General features: G+C 50.2%; 1 protein-coding gene across 1 annotated transcript in view; it reads left to right on the top strand.

Moving 5' to 3' along the window:
- The window catches only part of LOC102467684 (plexin-A4), a gene marked incomplete at its 5' end in the record, with an annotated part of 128,583 nt that overhangs the window by 96,237 nt on the left and 16,057 nt on the right, over positions 1 to 16,289 (top strand). The window contains 4 exons of the mRNA XM_006158849.2: positions 8,716 to 8,819; positions 9,358 to 9,457; positions 10,748 to 10,938; positions 11,762 to 11,931. Coding sequence (XP_006158911.1) covers positions 8,716 to 8,819; positions 9,358 to 9,457; positions 10,748 to 10,938; positions 11,762 to 11,931 — 565 coding nt within the window. The remainder of the gene's footprint in view (positions 1 to 8,715; positions 8,820 to 9,357; positions 9,458 to 10,747; positions 10,939 to 11,761; positions 11,932 to 16,289) is intronic.

Genomic DNA, 16,289 nt, shown 5'->3' with positions numbered 1-16,289 from the left:
TTTCGGGATTTTGGGCAGGAAGGCACAAGTGCCCAAATGCACACATGTTGTTGAAGCCTCCAGGTCTGGGACTCAAACCACAGAGTCTGTCATGGAGGATCTAGTGCCTTAACCACCACAACACCTGCTGGCCCAGGAAGCTGACATTTTAAGCTCCCCTTTCATTGTCTCTGGAGTAAATCTACCCCTAGCCTCCTCATTGCTGGTTTTCAGCTCCTGCCTTTGATCCTCACTGTGGCCAGACAGGGCCCCTCCCAGCACTCCACTTCCCCACCCCTTCACTAGCCTCGTCCAAGCTTTAAGGACAACTGCAGAGGTCAGGGACCTCCAGAGAAGCAGAGCCAGCAGCTATGGAGGTAGAGACAGAGAAAGAGACAGACTTTAAGGACTGACCACATGATCCTGGAGGCTGGCAAGTTCAAAATCTGCACAGCAGACTAGCAGTTGGAGACTCAGAGATGAGCCAAAGTAGCAGCTCAAGTTCAAATGCCATCTGCTGGCAGAAATCCTTACTCGGGGCAGTGAGTCTTTTGTTCTATGCAAGCCTTTGGCAGACACTATGGAAAGTAGTCTGCTTTCCTCTCAGTCCACACTGACTTAAATGCTGAGTCTTGGGCTGGCCCCATAGTTGAGCACTCTGCAGAGGTAGCCAGATCCCTCATGGCTGACTGGGGTTCAAACCCAACCTTACGAGTGTGCCAAACACACTGGGCCCATGCACGCAAGCCCAGGAGCCTGGCAGGGTGTCACCATCACAGGAAGCAAAGTGGAGAATTCAGGGCCTTTCTTCACTGCAGCCTGTTGGAATCTGGGGAAGGGATGACATCACTGGGACAGGGAGTGGGATGGGCAGGGCTTCTCAAAGCACAGTGTCCAGGTGGCCTCCCCTCTGCTGCATATGAGGCTGTATAACACACAAGGTGTATGTGTCATACCCACCATGGGTATCTGGGCAGGCTAGGTATTGCTAAACTCTGCAATGAACCTAGCATAAGAGCCCACCTTGTGGCAAGCTCCATGCCACACGTGGCGGTACCAACATGACTAGAAAGTTCTGTCTTAGCATAGCCATTGGAGGAGGGCATTGTTCTGTTTGCGTCAAGGGATGCTTGTTTGGTCTGCTCCTTCATGCCCCAGAAGAAATACTTAGTGCCATTCTATTGCCCTGCATAGACAGAGAACCTGCAGTTCGGAGAGGCACAATGCCTGTGCCCAGGTCACACAGCAGGGAGGAACACCCGGTCGCTTATGAGCAGTCTCCTCTGAGCTCTGTTTCTTCTTTCTCTGTTACTGTCCGTGACCTCCAGAGATTCCTCTGGTTTAATGCAAATGCTCTATCAATAGACCCCGGAACTCCACCACCCTCTCTCTGTCTTGCCGTTCAAGTCATCCTGAAAGGATATATTTTTTCAAATAAGTAATTCCTCTATGCAATAAAAAGATACACTATCTTCTGAGTGAAATATAAAGAGTTCAGAGCAGCTGTCTCCCCAGTTTGCATTTTTCGCTGCACCTGATGGGAAGGACAGATAAAGATAATGGGATTTTTTTTTCTTTTTTCTTCCACCTCCCTCTCTCTCTGGAAGGTGGAAGTGTAACAAATTGGATTGTGAGTGCGTCTGTCCTTTTCCTTGGGGCCTGGAGCAGGGCACAGGGCTGCCGGGCAGGAGCTGCTTCGAGAGGTCAGAGAGTGATTTTTCTCTTGGTGCCACACGTAAGAATGCCAGGGTCACCTTTCCTCCTTCCCACTGCCACCCCCTGCCTTGTTAACTCTTCTGTGACCCACCACACCACCCACAGCCACACTGGAGCCTTGTGTTCCGTATTCAAGAATATCCATTGAGATCAAGCTCATCTCTCTCAAAGCAGGTAGCAGGGCAAAGCCTCCCTCTGCCTTTCCTTTACCAGACATCCACAAATCATGACCACTAGCCAGTTTAGAGTGCTTTAAAGTTCACAAAAACAACCAGCCCGCTTAGAGCACTTCACAGTTTACAAAGACCTAGTGTCCTGAATGCAGACGGTACACTCCTGATTTCAGAATTTCTGGTTTTGGGCACCACATTTTGTAAGTCAGTCACTTTATATTTGAGAACGTGCTCTCACAGTAAATTGTTTCTTTTTCTTAAGGTTTTTAAAAAATATTTTTATTTAAGGGAGACATTCATGACAAGGTCTCATCACACCATCGTCTACCTGCTTCTTCCAGCCCTCCAGCTAGTCTGGGTCTTGGAAAAACACACTAGACATGATTACAGGTTCACTGAAAACCTGAACTCATGGTCGGCCTCGTGGCTTCGAGCACTGCAGTTTGATACACTGCCACCTGCACTACTGTGCCTGGGACAAATTATTCTGTCATCATCTTCTTCTTCTTTCACTTTTAAGTTAACACTCTCTTCTTAACTTGGAAGTGAAATAGATATAGATATAGATATAGATATAGCCACCTGGTCCAGGACTTGAACTGCTGTTGGCCATGTGAGAATCCAGCCACTATGCCACCTGCCACCTGCTGGCCCCATATTCTGTTTTCTTAACAAAACATTTTTAGATGGTCTCCCCTCCTATTCTGGGGTCAAATTTCTAACTCTGGTCTCATGACCTCTTGAAACCCTTCCTTGGTCCCTGCTCCTGCACTGTGGTGTGGCCTAGGATTGGGGTATCTCAGGGCTCACTGCTGACCGGTGTGCAATGCAGTGGAACCATGTCTCCACCTCCACCCTCCTGCCTGGCCTCTAGAGTGGAGGCAGCCCCACACAGGTTTGGGGGGTGAGCAGGTGAGAACCTGCTCACCTTGTTCCTTTAGGTGCAAAGATGCCTGGGTTACAAGGACAGGCATGGTCCCCTATGGCTTGTGCAGGTTGACTTTGCAGCTCTGACTAGCCTGGGGTATCTTCTTCCTCCCTTGTCCCTCTTACCACCCCTTCCTGAAGCCTCCTGTGATGGCTCTGTGCAGAGATGGCCGTGGGAAGACTGCACGAGGGTGGGGGTCGTTGCACAGCCTGAAGGTCCCCAACCTGGGACAGAATGAGATGTGTGCATATACACTGTGTGTGTGTGTGTGTGTGTATACGTGTGCCCATCTACACACATGCACCTCAAGAACCAGAACTAGTGAGGTGTTACGTACCCTGGGGAGGGATTATCTCTTGGTATGGCATACATTGGTGACCACAAAATGCTCCAGGAGCCAGGACAGCCATGTCCTCCCTACCAGCATCTCTTTCCACACTTTCCCTTCCTTCCTCTAAGCCCCAGCTCTCACTATACCATCTCCCAAACCTGGAGGCTTGCCCTGGGGCTCCTAGCTCACCTTCTGCAAGATTCTCAAAGCCCTATCTGGCCTGATTTCCTGAACATCTTTTAAATGGACACCCCTCCCCTACTGCCCCTGCTCAGCCCTCGCTGTGTTGGCCTTGAACAAAGGTGGCCATTATGGGCAGGTGCTCAGCCTCCTGGTCTTTCTACTACACCCCTCTGCTCTCGTCTGCCCCATATCTGTGACCCACAGCTGGACGTAGGCCTTGGTCATGGCATTCTCCATCTTCCTGAATTCAGGCCTCTATGCTTCTCCTGCCTTTCCTTTAAGCTTTCTTCCACAAGGACTCATCCTTATAGATCCCCAGAAGTGCAATGTAAGTGCCACCAGTGGGCCATGCTCTCGTGTCCCTTGTCAGGCAGGCACACACACATCTGCTTGTCCGTCACAGTTTTCCCAGACTGCCCTTTCCTGACCAACCCCTTACAGTCCCTCATCCCTGTCCTGCCTCCATCATCCCTGATCACCAGGAAGCTCAACGAGGGCTTCATTCGGTTCTGGTGCCCTCTGCCTCCTATCCCTAGAACACCAGTGGCTCCTGGTAACTGTGACTTGCTGACTGAGGAGGAACGAAGCTCTGAGACCTGGATCCACCATGGTGGCTACAAGAAGAGCCTCTTGTCAGATGGGACAGTAGGTGTCCTTGTAGGGGGTGGGGGTTGTGAGCTGTCACTCATTTTGGCTGTCACCAAGCTGTGCTGCATGTCAGTTGGTGGCTCAGAGGTACTTTTCAGTCTCTCCCTTGCCTTAAGTGAAGTCACAAAGTGTCCAGGAGGCTCAGCATTCACCTTGGCTCATTGACCATTGGCCAAGCCATCACATTGCTCTGGGTGGTGCTGATATGGTTCCCTCATCCAGACCAAGATGTGGACATGGTAAGAGGTATTTTTAGTGCTATTTTTATAGGCAAGACAGGAGCCTAACTGGTGAGAAGGAATGCTGGAATAAGGATCAGGAGATCCGAATTTTATTTGTTTTTTGTCACTGTTATTAAAACTAAGCATACGCTAAACATGCAACAGAACCCAGAATTGGAGGCTGATTTAGCAAGACACACACACTGTGACGGGGACCAGTGTACTTGCTTCACATCCAAATCTGGCAGGCTGCTTCACCCTCTACTGAGCACACCTACTCTTAGGGTTCTTTACTTCATGGTAAAGATGAGATTTCATGCGTCATGTGATTTGACACCACAGAGGCTCCTGGGACAGGGAGAACTCAGCTGCTTCACCTTTGACCTGGGCCTTTCCTGGTCCCTGCTGTACTCAACTGGCTCAGAGTCTCGGACCTCTGCTGGGAGAAGGCCATGAGAGAACGTGAGGGCATTCCAGAAGCCAAAGCGCATGTCCTCTGTTCTGACTTTGAGCCATTCCATCGGAGTCAGGGAAAACAGAGGCAAGAGCCAGCCTAAGTGAGAAGCTTCAGGAAAGGAAGGAATGGGAGAGTGATCTGGCCAGAGGGTTAAAGTAGGACGCTGGCAGAAAAACACAAGCGTCGGCTTCCTGGTCAGCCTGCTTCATTATTCTGTGCCAGGAGACGTGGGCTGCCTTCTAGTTGTGCCCCAACTCAGGGGTGAGCTGCAGGGGTCTACTCGTGGCTCCTGTTGCTTTCCTGCAGGCCCCAGCGATGGGGCTGACAGCGCCAGCTGCCGGTCCTCCGGGCTATCTTTCATCAGGACTAGGTGCAGAATGACACAAAATTCCTTTTTCCCCTACCTCTGATATTTCAGAGAAAAGCACACAGCACTTTTTCTGTGTAAGAAGTAGCAAAAATAACAGGTTCGAGAGATTTAAAAGCAAGGCTGGGTGTTCTCCTTGATGCCAGTTCACTCTCTTCATAATGGCACTTGGGGGACAGTGCCTAACTTTTTGAGATAAATGCCAAAAAGACAATAAGTGCTATCTCCTGGTTACACACTGGTACCCCTCAGCAGAGGCTGGGCCAGAGGGGCTACAGAACTGGGGCACCCCAGAGGCCTCTGCTATGGCCTCGCACCAGTGAGCAGGCAATAAACCAGTGACAAGGGCACTCCTAGCCTGCTCCTGATGGCCTCCTGCTGCCCACCGCACAGTGTCACAGCTCATAATTTTGGCCAGGGTGGTGAGTGCATGGCCTCCCTGTCAGCACAACTTGATTTTGTAGAAAGGGAAATTTCTAGTGGCCCACACGGACTCCTAGAGCTCCAAGGATGAAGCTGAGTGGAAGCAGCTCCTTGCTAGCCTCACAGTCTGGCCATAGCTCAGGAGTCAAGACCAATCATCATTCTCCTTCCCCTACACTCCCCAACACATGGGTGGCCACAGGTGGTGGGTGCCATACCGCAATGCCCAGCGCGTGTCCATATCTGCTTTGCCCACGGAGCAGAGGGCAGGGTCCCTCTTACCTCTGTGTCCATGTGACTTAGGCCAGTGCCTGACCCAAGGGAGGAGCCCAGTGCGTGTCCGTCTGATCAGTGGGATGAACGTGGCCTGAGGATGATGGCCTCTAGGTCTGTCTTCCCAAGCTGTGCCTTTCATTTTCCCAGTGGTAAAACTGGAAGAATGAGTGACAGTAATTTCAGAGTTCTCACTCCTGGCAAGGGAAGTGCCTGGTTGTGTTTCTCAGTTTGGATCAGCCTTTGTGAGCAGAGTCACTCAGAGTTCACCTCTAACTGTAGCCAGCTACCTGCCTGCTGTGGGGCTCAAATATGCAAGCACAGATTCTCTTTCTACTGCCTGGAAAATAGGCCACTGTCACTCACTGGGTGTTCTTCTTCATTCATTTGTTCACTCACCAGTCATTCGTTCATGTCGTAAGTATTTAAGTCCCAGGTGCTGGGCCAGCCCTACTGGTAGACGTTTAGCAGCACTGTTGTTCTGTTTCAAGGACAATCATCACCTCAGCTGTGCCCCAGGGAGGAACCACCATCCTCTGCTCTACTTTTTCAGACAGGGCCATGGAGGCAGACTGATGCTCAGCATTGGGGGCAGTCATACAGGCTGTGCACTACACAATTTTAGGGGAGTTGAGCAATATGGAAGTCCTACACTGGGGTCCACAGTCAGTCACCAGGCGTCATTGCTCAGTGGTCTAGGACATATGGCACACTCAGGTCCCACTGAGATGTACTACAACCCCATCAGCCAAAGGTGACAGTGCAGCTGCTAAACCAGAAGACTGCCCATGGCTGGCCCCTTTGTCTGGTCCTAGCAAGCCCACAGCTACTTTAGTGGAAGAGACTCCCTTGGGTCCTGGCCAGTGGCTTAGTGTCCAGAACTTAGTGTCTTTCTTCTCCCCTCACCCCAACATGGGAATGCTGACTGCCCTTGGTGGCATCCCCTGAAGCTGTCCCTTTGCTGCCTCCCACCCTCTTTGTAGTCACTGACTTAACCAGTGTCATTTACCAGACAAGCAGGGGAGACCTGAGGCCTCAAGCCTCTGGACACCATCCACCCCCCAGCCTGCTCTTCACCAGAGCCAAATGCAGACCTATCAGCTGCTTTCCCAGCTCAGAGGTACTCCTCTTCCTTTACCCCAGCCACTCAGAAACACGACTATAACTTTTTCTTTCTTTTTTTTTTTTTTTTTTGAGAGGTTTTTGCTATAGGGCACATGTGCTCGCCAGAAAGACCGAGAGAAACAGAGAGACAGAAAGTGAGAAATCACTCCCCAGGGGGGCTGGCCATGCCGCAATTCCTTCTCCTCCATTCTCCTCTCGGGATCTTGGGCACACATGCACATGCTCCTGGCATGAGTTTAATCCACCGGTTCCGGGACTCAAACTGCAGTCAACTACATGGGAGTCCAGTGACACAGACAATACTCCAACTACTGGTCCCTGGACACATAAAATTTTTAAAACAAAGCAAAAAACACAAGATACAAAACAACACATGAAGCAATGCTGGCGACCAGGTGCCTCCGTGGGCCTTTGGCCTGTTACCCTAACTGCTCAAGGTCCTAACCACCACCAGCAATTCCAGCTGAGCTGTCATCGGCAGGAATAAATGAGGGGCAGCCCCCAGAGACATCTCTGCTCCAGCGAATATGCATGTCATCCTTATGTTTTTATTCCTTTGACTGCCCAGCACAATGCTGAGCTCTAGGCCAGGCAGCAGGAAGGCTCTAGGGTCTGGAGGCCAGGGTCTTGGAATTCAGGAGTGTCCCTTAGGGCAAGCTGCTCCCTTCTTTCTGGGTCTTTTTATTTCTGTACAATGAGGGAGGCAGGGCTGGCCACACCAGATACATAATGCAGGGGGAACGAGAGCTCTCTGTTACAGACATGGTTGACCATGGACCCATGGCCTGGAAGGAAACAAGGTAGGGAATCCAAAAATGTGTCTCTGTGACCAGAGGAGAAAACCCTGGGGGGCTGAGCAGAGACAGCTGGGCCCCTCGTCCCAGCAGCTTCCCGTACTCTGAACCAGCCCAGTGCTCTTCACACATTTCACAAGTAGCAGTATCGATGAGGCACTGAGCAAGACTGTGACTGCCAGAAACCAGACTGCCAGCTTCCTGCTGCAGCACATGGTACATCTGAATTGAAGAGGCCATTGTTCCTTGTGGGTGCGTGTCCATGAGAATGCTGTGTGTGGGTGTGTGTGCACGCACATGTGTTCACACACATGAGTTGATACGTGTCTGTGGTGCACATGGGTTTCCCCGTGTGTTCATTTCAAGATTGGAATGTGCACATCTCCATTTCCACGAGATTTGTACTGAGTAGGGTGTTGGGGAGTTGACTGGGTTGCTGAGAGACAGTCGCCCATTTCCCCCTGTGGGATCCATCACTGAGCCTGTGTGTTGTAGGTGTTTCGGCCCATGAGGGAATGTGGGGCTGGAAGCATTGTATCTATACTATTGAAATAACCGGGTGTTGGGTAGATTACAAAGTTGATATTATTTACATCAGAATGGGACCACACACTTTTACCAGTCACCCTTCCAAGAGTGACCTACCTGCCAGCTTTAGGGTGCAAGGTCCCCCCCCAACCCAGAGCAGGTACAGGGGTGACAGTGATGGCCCTACAGCCTTGATTTCATCAGCTCCAAGATCACAACCAAGCACACAGGTCGTGCTGCAATGGTGACACCTCCGTGAATGTCCTGAGTGCTTTGTTCGTTCCTTATTCATTCAGCAAAAACTGACTGTGTACTTCTTGCAGACATGGCCATTCATGGCAAACAGGCGGGCTGGGAAGGATAGGTGATGTAACCCCATTTTTATCACATGGCTTGTTAGCTGGCACTCAGGGCCCCTCTGCACTGAGAGCTCCTGCATGTCACTGTCATGAGGGCTTGTGCTAGCACTGTCTATATTTGCCTTTTTAAAATGGCTCTACACAGGGGTCCTCAGCTTCCCCACTGAGGGGTCAAAAGGCCTCTCTAAGATGTCACCACCCTCTCCACAGAGTGGCGACAAGGAAGCGGGGCGAGGATGATCCTACAGGATGAAGACATCACCACCAAGATTGAGAATGACTGGAAGAGACTGAACACGCTGGCCCATTACCAGGTGAGATGAGTGTGGAGGGGGGCTGGGGCCAGCCCACTGGAAGTCCACATTCCTAAGTGTCTCAGGCCCTGTATTACAGGGTTGATCCAAGGCTGGACAACAAGCCCCAATTCACTTCCTCGCCAACACTCCATGTTCCTTTAATGACTCAGGGAAACAGCTGCCACTCAGCCAGGGCACCAGGGAGTTCTGGCCTCTTCGGAGCTAGGTTGCCGACATGCATGCTTCCTGCAGGGCCTGGGCAGTCCCCGAGGGAGGGTCCCTCTTCAGAATTTTCTCTGGGCAGCTAAGGCCAGGGATCTTCCAGAGGCGTATTAAGATAGGGAATGCTATAAGTTCCTCCAACAGTGAGGCACAAAATAGAATATTTACAGATCTGTGTCTTGTTTTCTTCAAAGAAAAGCTGGTGGTCTCCAAAGTCCTGTAGTTCTCCAACAAGGCACTGATTATTCCATAGGGTCAACTAATCCTGATTTGTCCTTATTTCCATGGGTGGCAGAGCTTCTGTGCCCAGGCCTTAGAAGCCTTTTCCCCATAGGTGCCAGATGGTTCTGTGGTGGCTTTAGTGTCCAAGCAGGTGACAGCCTATAACGCAGTGAACAACTCCACTGTCTCCAGAACCTCAGCCAGCAAATATGGTAAGCTTCATCGAATGACCTGGGAGATGAGGATGGCTGAGCAGTGGCTGTTAGTTGACAGCATGGCTGGAAGGCAGTGGATCCCAGGGCCAGGGAGCAGGGGCATTGGGCAAGCCAGGCCAGCTGACATCAGGCAGGAGAGTCAGACTGGGGGAGAGGCTCCTGGGTCACTGGGTGATTCAGATGCTTAAGCAAACCCTTCATCCATCAGCTCAAGAAGAAAATCTAACCTTCCTGTCTTACAGGCTGTAAGATGCTTTTCCTCTTGTGATCGTCATTATCTCACATCATATTCATAACAATCCAGTGAATTAAATAATTATTATTTCCCCCTATTATGCAGATTAGTAAATTATAACTCAGATGCACAGAGGCTAAACGGCTTGTAAAGGTCACACAATCATTATGCAGTGAAGCGAAGGCAGCCCCAGGTCTAAGGCTCTGCGGTGGAGGGGAAAGTGTGCTGATGTGGGATAGGAGCCCTGAAGGCTACCTATTCCGCCACCAGCTGTGTGCTTGGGGGCTGGTCACCTGACCACTATGAGCCTTGGTTTTCTTATTGGTAAACAGGGATTCAAAAACTCTCAACTTCATAAGATTATTCCAGATCATATATATTAGGTCATCAGGAAAGTCATGAGATATTTTTCTGTGTAAAAGTGCATCATGACTTTCCTGATGACCCCATAAATACATGCAACAGTGCCTGCACACAGTAGGACCATTCTCTTCTTTGCCTGCACAATAACTCGTTTCACCACATCTCACAAGTACTGCCGGGAGTTTCAGCAAATAAATGGGAAGAAGTGGCCCAGACCAGAGCAGGAGGTGTCGAGGTGTGCATAAAGGGGAGCAGGTTAGCAGGCAATTACTCAGCTGGTCAACACTTATTAAGGGAGACAGGCTACCTGGTCTTAAATGTGTACTTAATTGGCTACACAGAACACATCCTGAGACATGACATGAGAAGTCTTACAAGGAAAAATGTAAAAAAAAAAAAAAAAAAAGCACCAGCTTATATTTTTACAAATTGAATAATTAAGGGTTGATGGGCTGCAAAGTACATGAGAAGGGGAGAGCCCTGAGTGAGTGGAACTAGTCAGACAGCTTCCTGGAGGTGGTGGGAAGGGCATCCCAGTTTGGGGAAATGTTCAGACCAAGGGAAGGTGACAGCGCCAAATTGCAGGATCAGGCAGCAAGCCTCTGCTGGCGCACGGGCTGTGTTGTGGGTTAACAGGCTTATGGCTGTGTGGCCTCACACACACGGGGGGGTGGCCCTTGCATTGACAGAAAACATGATCCGGTACACGGGCAGCCCCGACAGCCTCCGCTCACGGACACCCATGATCACCCCCGACCTGGAGAGTGGAGTCAAGCTGTGGCACTTGGTGAAGAACCACGAGCACGGGGACCAGAAGGAGGGGGATCGGGGCAGCAAGATGGTGTCTGAAATCTACTTGACACGACTGCTAGCCACCAAGGTATGGGACTTGAGAACAGGTGCAGGGACCTGCCCACCGAAATGCCAGAACACACAAATGCCTATTGCTGGTGCTAGCACCCACTCTAGGATCTCACAGCTGGTTACTGCTAATCAGCCCTAAGACTCTTTATCAGTACAGGACCTCAGAGTCCTTCTCAGCCGAGTGCGCCAGGCACCTCCACCAACCCATCTGCATTGGCATTCAGTCTGTGGTGGTGTTTCTGCCCCTTCTCTCTACCTTTCTCAAACAGAGACATGCCTTCTTCCCACCTTGTGAAAGAATGTCTTCTGCTCTGGGCAGCATGCACAATCTCAGCTGATGGCAGGTGGGGCTAACCCAGTGACTTTCCAGGCACCATTTCTAATCCTGGTTCTGGGGACAGTTCTTGCTTGCAGTTGTGTTCTTTCCCTCCTGAGACTGGGCTCAGCTCTGCTCTCTGCAGAGCCAAATGAGTAACTGCTCATTAGGCAGTATGAATAATGCCCAAACAAAACCAGCAGATTGTGTTTGTCTGTTCTGACCGAGGAGCGTTCATTAGCATTCATGAAAAGTGCTAAAATAACACCGCCAGAGGGTGTTAAACCAAACCATGTTGTAGGCAGAGGAAGGCTCGCTTAGGTCCAGTCATCGGTGTTACATCTATTTTCCACGTGCAGGGGAAATCCAAAGCTGTTAGAGACAGATAAAAGGAGGAAAAAAGGTTTACTACACAAACTTATCCCGTTGCACCCAAGCAGGGCAGGCTGCACGTTGTGAGATTTAAAAACTATTCTCAGAGCTCTGTGGGTCGAGCTGTGTCTGAACGTGTCCACTTCCCCAGGGCACGCTGCAGAAGTTTGTGGACGACCTCTTCGAGACCATCTTTAGCACGGCCCACCGCGGCTCTGCGCTGCCTCTGGCCATCAAGTACATGTTTGACTTCCTGGATGAGCAGGCGGACAAGCACGGCATTCACGACCCGCATGTCCGCCACACCTGGAAGAGCAACTGGTGAGTGACGGGAATTAGGTCATCAGGAAAGTCATGAGATATTTTTCTGTGTAAAAGTGCATCATGACTTTCCTGATGACCCCATAAATACATGCAACAGTGCCTGCACACAGTAGGACCATTCTCTTCTTTGCCTGCACAATAACTCGTTTCACCACATCTCACAAGTACTGCCGGGAGTTTCAGCAAATAAATGGGAAGAAGTGGCCCAGACCAGAGCAGGAGGTGTCGAGGTGTGCATAAAGGGGAGCAGGTTAGCAGGCAATTACTCAGCTGGTCAACACTTATTAAGGGAGACAGGCTACCTGGTCTTAAATGTGTACTTAATTGGCTACACAGAACACATCCTGAGACATGACATGAGAAGTCTTACAAGGAAAAGTGTAAAAAAAAAAAAAAAAAAGCACCAGCTTATATTTTTACAAATTGAATAATTAAGGGTTGATGGGCTGCAAAGTACATGAGAAGGGGAGAGCCCTGAGTGAGTGGAACTAGTCAGACAGCTTCCTGGAGGTGGTGGGAAGGGCATCCCAGTTTGGGGAAATGTTCAGACCAAGGGAAGGTGACAGCGCCAAATTGCAGGATCAGGCAGCAAGCCTCTGCTGGCGCACGGGCTGTGTTGTGGGTTAACAGGCTTATGGCTGTGTGGCCTCACACACACGGGGGGGTGGCCCTTGCATTGACAGAAAACATGATCCGGTACACGGGCAGCCCCGACAGCCTCCGCTCACGGACACCCATGATCACCCCCGACCTGGAGAGTGGAGTCAAGCTGTGGCACTTGGTGAAGAACCACGAGCACGGGGACCAGAAGGAGGGGGATCGGGGCAGCAAGATGGTGTCTGAAATCTACTTGACACGACTGCTAGCCACCAAGGTATGGGACTTGAGAACAGGTGCAGGGACCTGCCCACCGAAATGCCAGAACACACAAATGCCTATTGCTGGTGCTAGCACCCACTCTAGGATCTCACAGCTGGTTACTGCTAATCAGCCCTAAGACTCTTTATCAGTACAGGACCTCAGAGTCCTTCTCAGCCGAGTGCGCCAGGCACCTCCACCAACCCATCTGCATTGGCATTCAGTCTGTGGTGGTGTTTCTGCCCCTTCTCTCTACCTTTCTCAAACAGAGACATGCCTTCTTCCCACCTTGTGAAAGAATGTCTTCTGCTCTGGGCAGCATGCACAATCTCAGCTGATGGCAGGTGGGGCTAACCCAGTGACTTTCCAGGCACCATTTCTAATCCTGGTTCTGGGGACAGTTCTTGCTTGCAGTTGTGTTCTTTCCCTCCTGAGACTGGGCTCAGCTCTGCTCTCTGCAGAGCCAAATGAGTAACTGCTCATTAGGCAGTATGAATAATGCCCAAACAAAACCAGCAGATTGTGTTTGTCTGTTCTGACCGAGGAGCGTTCATTAGCATTCATGAAAAGTGCTAAAATAACACCGCCAGAGGGTGTTAAACCAAACCATGTTGTAGGCAGAGGAAGGCTCGCTTAGGTCCAGTCATCGGTGTTACATCTATTTTCCACGTGCAGGGGAAATCCAAAGCTGTTAGAGACAGATAAAAGGAGGAAAAAAGGTTTACTACACAAACTTATCCCGTTGCACCCAAGCAGGGCAGGCTGCACGTTGTGAGATTTAAAAACTATTCTCAGAGCTCTGTGGGTCGAGCTGTGTCTGAACGTGTCCACTTCCCCAGGGCACGCTGCAGAAGTTTGTGGACGACCTCTTCGAGACCATCTTTAGCACGGCCCACCGCGGCTCTGCGCTGCCTCTGGCCATCAAGTACATGTTTGACTTCCTGGATGAGCAGGCGGACAAGCACGGCATTCACGACCCGCATGTCCGCCACACCTGGAAGAGCAACTGGTGAGTGACGGGAGAGAAGAGGCACAGCAGCCAAGGCCAGTGACCTGCCCACCCAGCCCTGAGTCAGTGGTGATAGGAGCTTGGGCTCCTGGCTCACATCCAGCTGCAGGGACTCTACGTAGGCGCACTTTCTGCCCCATTACACCCACTCCTACTATATTTCTGTGTTCACTTCCTCTCTCATTTCCTTCTAGTCCAATGTGTCTGTGTATCTTTCTTTCGTATAGCTCAATCAGTCAACAAATATTTAATAAACCAGCTAAATGAGCAGGAAGCACTACACCAAATGTCACAGCCAGGTCACTATCACATCCAAGTGCCTCTTGGGTGCCTGGTATTATGCTAGACACTGAGGGTCATACCCTACTCAGCCAGGGCCCTGCTCTCAAAGTACTGTCAGACAAGGGTAAGAGACAAGGAAGTCAGTTGTCTGCCAGAGAGAGGAATGCTATGATAGAAGATGCATTGCATGCAACCGGGTCACAGAGGGACAACGTCTCATGGTGACTTGATGACAGTTTTCAAGCACATCGAGAAGTCACCCAGGTAAACAAGGGGCATTCCATTCCTAGTGAAGAAATACTCTTCCCTTCCCATAAACACCTTTTCCAAACTCTGTTTGGAGAAGAGACCTGACCATAACTCCTTTGTCTTCCTTTGAGACAACAAGATTTTCCGACTACTAACTGGCACTCTAGGTGCCCCTACTCTGGTCCTCTCTGTCCTGTGAACATACATCATCATTCCTTTCATGCGGGTCTAGTTTATGTTTCAGGTTGAAATTCCAAGGTCAAACATTAGTATTCAGCACTGTGGAATTTGCAGTGAGTTGATGATAAAATGCAGGGCCAAAATGGCCTCTGTTTAAGAGTTCTGCCCCAAGCAGAGCTGGCTTCGGTTTAGTCCCATCAATTCCAGAATTGCTTCCCTCTAGCTTTTACACAATTCCATTCCAGGTTGTTCTTCCCCAGATCATTCTTCCAAGGCAGTGTGGGCCTATTGCCCAGCACCTACAACTGTGAGGACTGGCAAGGTACTAGGGCACAGTGAGGCACCCTGACAACCAGCCCTGGGCTCCCAACCAAAACTCAGAGGAAGGCGGCCATCAGGCTGTGGTACTAAAACTGTATTCCATGTGTGATGCTCTGGCTCTTCGTCTTCTTCACCTGGAGAAGAGTGCTGGCTCTGCTGAAGTTGAAAAAAAATATCAGGCTTGGCCCATAGAACTGAAGAGTGGGGTTTGCACCCACCGTAATGTTCAGTGAGAGACCATCTCCAGTCTTTCTGAAATAAGACCCTGGGAATATGGCTCTTCACTCAGCGGAGCAACACTGGGGGGGGGCACCTATTTCCTACTCTGTAAGTTCCACAGGGTCTGGTCTCTCCCAGTGCTTTCCTCTAGGTAAGATGGCATTTAGCTCTCCCAGTCCTCCTGGCATAAATTTTTGGAGCTGTTCTGAAGGCCAGGTCTCCAACCTACACAATCTATTTCTCTCTGTCAGTGAATCTTCCTGAATACTTCCCCATGGGAAATCAGCAGGCTTTGGGATACAAGTACTCTACCTAGAGTTTCTCATGGAAGAGTTGGGTCTTTCCAAGTTATCTTCACATGCTCCTAGTAGCCCATTATGGAAATATCACCTAAAATGTTCCCTAAATTATTTGTTTTAATTTCATCTCTCCTGCTAAGGTAAGGCTACTTCCAAGGGTACCATAATGCACTTGGATACAGGCATTTTCTCCTTTCTTTTTTGGGGGGGGGGATTTTTTTTTTCCCATAGAGCATGTACACTTGCTGGCAAGACAGAGAGAGACAGAGAAAGACAGAAACAAGAAATCACCCCCAGGAGGGATGGCCACACTACAGTCCCCTCTCCACTCAGGATTTTGGGCATACATGCACACACGCCCAGGTGAATTTCAAGCTAACGGATCCGAGACTCAAACCATGGTCAACCACAGGGAAATCCAGCACCTTAACCTTTACACCATCTGCTGGCCTCAGGCATTTCCTCCCTTTCTGCCAGCTCTTTCAAGTTCTAAGGTGTCAGTGCAAAGAGTACCAGGTCCCAGTGAAGGACATCCTTGGGAGTAGGTGGGGCACTAGGCTCAAGTTCTCTAGAGCATCAAAGGACACTTCCCTGACCCTGACGTGATCCTTTGCTACCTTGGGAAAGAAGCAATTAGTTGGGGGAATTATGAGATCTGCATATTGACTTGGAGTTAATTATGCCTGATTGAAGAGATTGTTCTTTATTCCTGACCCAAGGTGTAATGCACCCTCTCCCCACCCCCTTCTTCCATAGTCTCCTACCTTTTCTCTTTTAAATAAACCTCCTGCTCATTTAGCCTGAGTGGCTGCAATCAACCAGAGATTAGTGCCACCACTAATGTTAATAACATGCTAATATTTCATTAGGCAGGAGCCTCCGGTGGGTGCCACGGCTTCCCTGTTTGATTTGCCTGTCATCACAACTGGTGTATGGAA

Source organism: Tupaia chinensis, unplaced genomic scaffold (assembly GCF_000334495.1).
Source record: "Tupaia chinensis unplaced genomic scaffold, TupChi_1.0 Scaffold000610_1, whole genome shotgun sequence".
In the NCBI taxonomy this organism is placed as follows: domain Eukaryota; kingdom Metazoa; phylum Chordata; class Mammalia; order Scandentia; family Tupaiidae; genus Tupaia; species Tupaia belangeri.
Note: the sequence above shows the minus strand (reverse complement) of the source record. Positions and strands in the feature narration are given on the sequence as shown.